Below are 3856 nucleotides of genomic sequence, written 5' to 3' on the forward strand. Positions count from 1 at the left end.
TATCACCAGAAGAAGAGGTTGAATGTGACCATTTTACATTTATCTCTACCTATATTATAGATAATTATTAATAATTTAACAAAATAATAATTAAACTTCATTCTTCCCTTATTATATTTTTATTTATAAAAAAAATTGTTCTAAAATAATTAACTTTTCTATTCTTATTATCAAATAATTATATTTAAATCATACTAGTTAATTAATGTTGCATTCACAATTTTAAATTAATATTTTATATTTTATATTTATAATAAAAATAAATACATATTTAAAATTATGATATAAGTACAATTATTTTTTATTCATAATTGTTTTCTTAACTTGTGTGAAAAATTCAATTATTCATGTATTACAAAAACGACAAATTATCATCCAATCAATAAAGCCCACTGGCGCAACAGAGTATGGATGGTTTTTTATATTCCATAATCCATCCATAGTTTCATACAAACAACCACTACAAGACGAAAACAACAAGGGTCCCATTGTAATTTCATCTCTGCGAAGAAACAATCATTCAGGACACGCGTCACATTACAAATGCTCCAATCAAACAGCCTACAGTACCACTAGGGTAGTTTTATCAAAACCACAATACCCAAATGATGAACGCCACATAAGAATCCGCGTGGCACAAAAATCCAAATCAGCAGCTATTACAAATTATAAAACCCAAACTCACCCACTCACCTAATCCAAAACGCTCTTGTACGAAAACTAAAACCATTTAGAAAAAAAAAACCTCTCTTTAATCTTTTTGCAACCACCGCCGGAGAAATGAACATTCCGGCGAAATTAAATTCACCGTCGATTAACAATGCTCGTCTCTCCGATCACCGTCGTCATGTCTTCCACGAAACTCCTCTGAGTCAAATCATTACTTTCGTAGCATAGAAGAATTTAACACGTATATATACATAGATATAATTTAATTTTCTCTTTTTGTTTTTCTCTTTTTTTGATTTTATTTTGTTTCGGTGAACAACATGCATAACTTGTGACTCTGAGTCATTGACTGTGTTGACCGGCTAGTAATTTTGACTCGTGACTGTGATTATGAATTTCTGAAATTTGAAGCTCCAAAAAACGAGTAGTTCGTAGAAAGAGAGAGATAGATTAATTTTTGTTGTTGAGATTGAGAATTTTTAATGGCTCCATTGAAGATCCAACCGATTGACATAGATTCAGAGAAAGTGACTGGACTTGTTCGAAACGAACCAGTTTCGAAGTGGCGTTTGAGGAGATTCTTCGCGTTTGAGAAACAGTTACCGAAGAACAACAAAAATGGAGGTGGAGGAGGTGCTGAGTTGGAACCGAGCTCCGTTTGCTTGGCGAAAATGGTTCAAAGTTTCATGGAGGAACAACCGCAACCGCAACCTCAACCACCGCCTCTTAGATGCGGTCGTAACCGCTGTAACTGCTTCAACGCGAGTAGCTCCGACGAGGACGAATTCGATCTCTCCGGTTTCACACATGAATCAGTACCCGATTCCAATGACTCGCTCAAGGTAAAATTGAAATTCATTTTCATTATTTCTGTTTCTATTTCAATTTCAATTCCAATTTCAATTTATCAATTTATCTTAATTTTAATTCTGTGTTTGGATTATTGTAGAGCTTGATTCCTTGTGTAACTGTTGAAGAGAGGAATTTATTAGCCGATGCGGCGAAGATTGTTGAGAAGAATAGCAAGGTTTACAAAAGGAAAGAGGATTTGATTAAGATAGTTGCAGAAGCACTTTCCTCTCTCGGATACGATTCTTCAATTTGCAAATCAAAATGGGAGAAAACCTCTTCTTGTCCTGCTGGTAAGAAATTGACTCATTCTGACTCAGTGGCTCGCTCAATGACTCGTTTTACGTTTTATTGATTCGTTTTTCGATTCGGTCTTGTTTAGGTGAATATCAATTCATTGATGCGATTGTGGAAGGTGAAGCGCTGATAATCGACATCGATTTCCGATCGGAGTTTGAGATCGCGCGATCTACCGGAACCTACAAGACAATCCTTCAATCGCTACCGTACATCTTCGTCGGGAAAAAGGAACGACTGAAGCAGATCGTGTCAATCGTTTCAGAGGCGGCGAAACAGAGTTTGAAGAAGAAAGGGATGCATGTTCCGCCGTGGAGGAAGCGTGATTACATGCTTGCGAAATGGATCTCTCCTTCTGCTGCTAGGTCAAAGCAGGTCGTCGATGCGGCGGCGCAAGAAACACCGACTCCAGATGTGAATAGCGATTGCGGTGAATTGGAGCTGATTTTCGGTGAAGTGAAAGCGTCGCCGGAGGAAGTTGTTACGGTGAGTCCAGCGTGGCAGTTACCGGCGGTGAAACCGAAGAGTGTTGAAAGAGGAACGAAGGTTGTGACCGGATTAGCCTCTCTGCTCAAGGAGAAACCGTAGAACAAAATTTTGTTCACTTCTTTTTTTTTTTTTTTAATTTCTTTTTTGGATCCTGAATTAAAAATTAAAAAATATAAAGAGAAATTTCTGATAAGGCTCTTTTATTTTATTTTTTCATTTGAAATATTTTTGGTTTTTATGTCCTTGTTTTTTGTTTACAAGGAAAAATTTCTGTAAGAAGCAACTTTTTCTTTTTTTCCTTTTCTTTTGGCTTTTTGGATACAATGTAAGAAGGTACTATATTCTCTGTAATAAAATAAAATAGTTAAAAATATAATTAGTGTTAGTAATCTAATTTCTAAATGCTTTAAACTTCATTAAGGAAATGGATTAAGCTAATTTAAAAAAATGCGTGAAGTTTAGAAAACACGGAAAAACACCTGAGGTTGCATGCATGGTTAATAGATTCTCTTGCTTCGATTTCCCAAATGTCAGTAGTACTCTGCTACTGCTATGATCACATTGATGAGGATTTTATTTATAATTAATGGTCTTGATTTTAACAACAATTACTCTTCTTTTATTGATTTATTTAATGGGGTTTATTGTCATGAGTAGTAGTTTAACTGAGAAAGTGCAGAGAGGAGTTATTCTTCCCACCTTACAAATTTAATTAATCTTTTCTCATTGGGGAGTTACTTCAACTTACAATGCTTTGGTCGCTTTAAGGGAGACAAAGGAGGATGAAACTTTCCTTTCTTAAGTTTTTCTCATCTTTTAATGAAACCTTGAATTAATTGTTTAAGTTTTTTCCCCACCATTTTAAAGATATGGATGTTGCATATTTAAATTTGACTCGCTCAATGTATAATTATCAACTGGATTGATTTAACTTAAATTTTGTATAAAAAAATTCAACAAGGATAAGAATTTGTAAATAATTTGGGGAATTTGTTTTGGTATGGTGAGGTCTAATCAAAATGAAGGATGAAGTTGTGGAGGAAGGAAGAAGGCTCGTGGTATCTCGAATTTCGTGAACATTGGGGAACTTGTGAACAAACCAATTGAAAAAGAAAAAAATACTAAAGGAAATGGATGGGATGGGGACAAAAAATTATTATTGGTGATATAATAAATAATAATTGTATTTATTTATTCTTATTTTTATCTTAAAACCTTTTTAACTGCTGCAAAAGTAAAAGGAAAAAAGTGAAAAAGCGAAAATCTCTGCCTTCTTTCTCTTTCTCACCAAACGAAGTCTCCCATAAAAGACTCTGACAGAATATGCTTAATTTTATTTTTTATGCTTTTATTGTACTCCCTCCGTCTCATAATAAGTGTCTCATTTGTACTTTTTTATGTCTCAAAATAAATGTGTCTTTAAAATTTCAATACAACATTTATTATTTTTTCATTACTATACCCCTATATATTAACTTTCACGTTTTTCAACTACCCCACTATCTATAATAAATAAGGGTATTTTAGTAAATGATACTAATTTTTTCATTAA

General features: G+C 33.8%; 1 protein-coding gene across 1 annotated transcript; it reads left to right on the forward strand.

Annotated features, from left to right (window-relative positions):
- Nucleotides 1-688: 688 nt before the first annotated feature.
- LOC131631417 (uncharacterized) lies at nt 689-2497 on the forward strand. Its single transcript, XM_058902211.1, has 3 exons — nt 689-1511; nt 1619-1811; nt 1901-2497. The coding sequence occupies exons 1-3, from the start codon at nt 1152-1154 to the stop codon at nt 2401-2403; spliced, it is 1056 nt and encodes a 351-aa protein (XP_058758194.1). The 5' UTR covers nt 689-1151; the 3' UTR covers nt 2404-2497.
- The last annotated feature ends 1359 nt before the right edge of the window (nt 2498-3856 follow it).

The sequence above is a fragment of the Vicia villosa genome, unplaced genomic scaffold, assembly GCF_029867415.1.
Source record: "Vicia villosa cultivar HV-30 ecotype Madison, WI unplaced genomic scaffold, Vvil1.0 ctg.000822F_1_1, whole genome shotgun sequence".
Classification (NCBI taxonomy): Eukaryota; Viridiplantae; Streptophyta; class Magnoliopsida; order Fabales; family Fabaceae; genus Vicia; species Vicia villosa.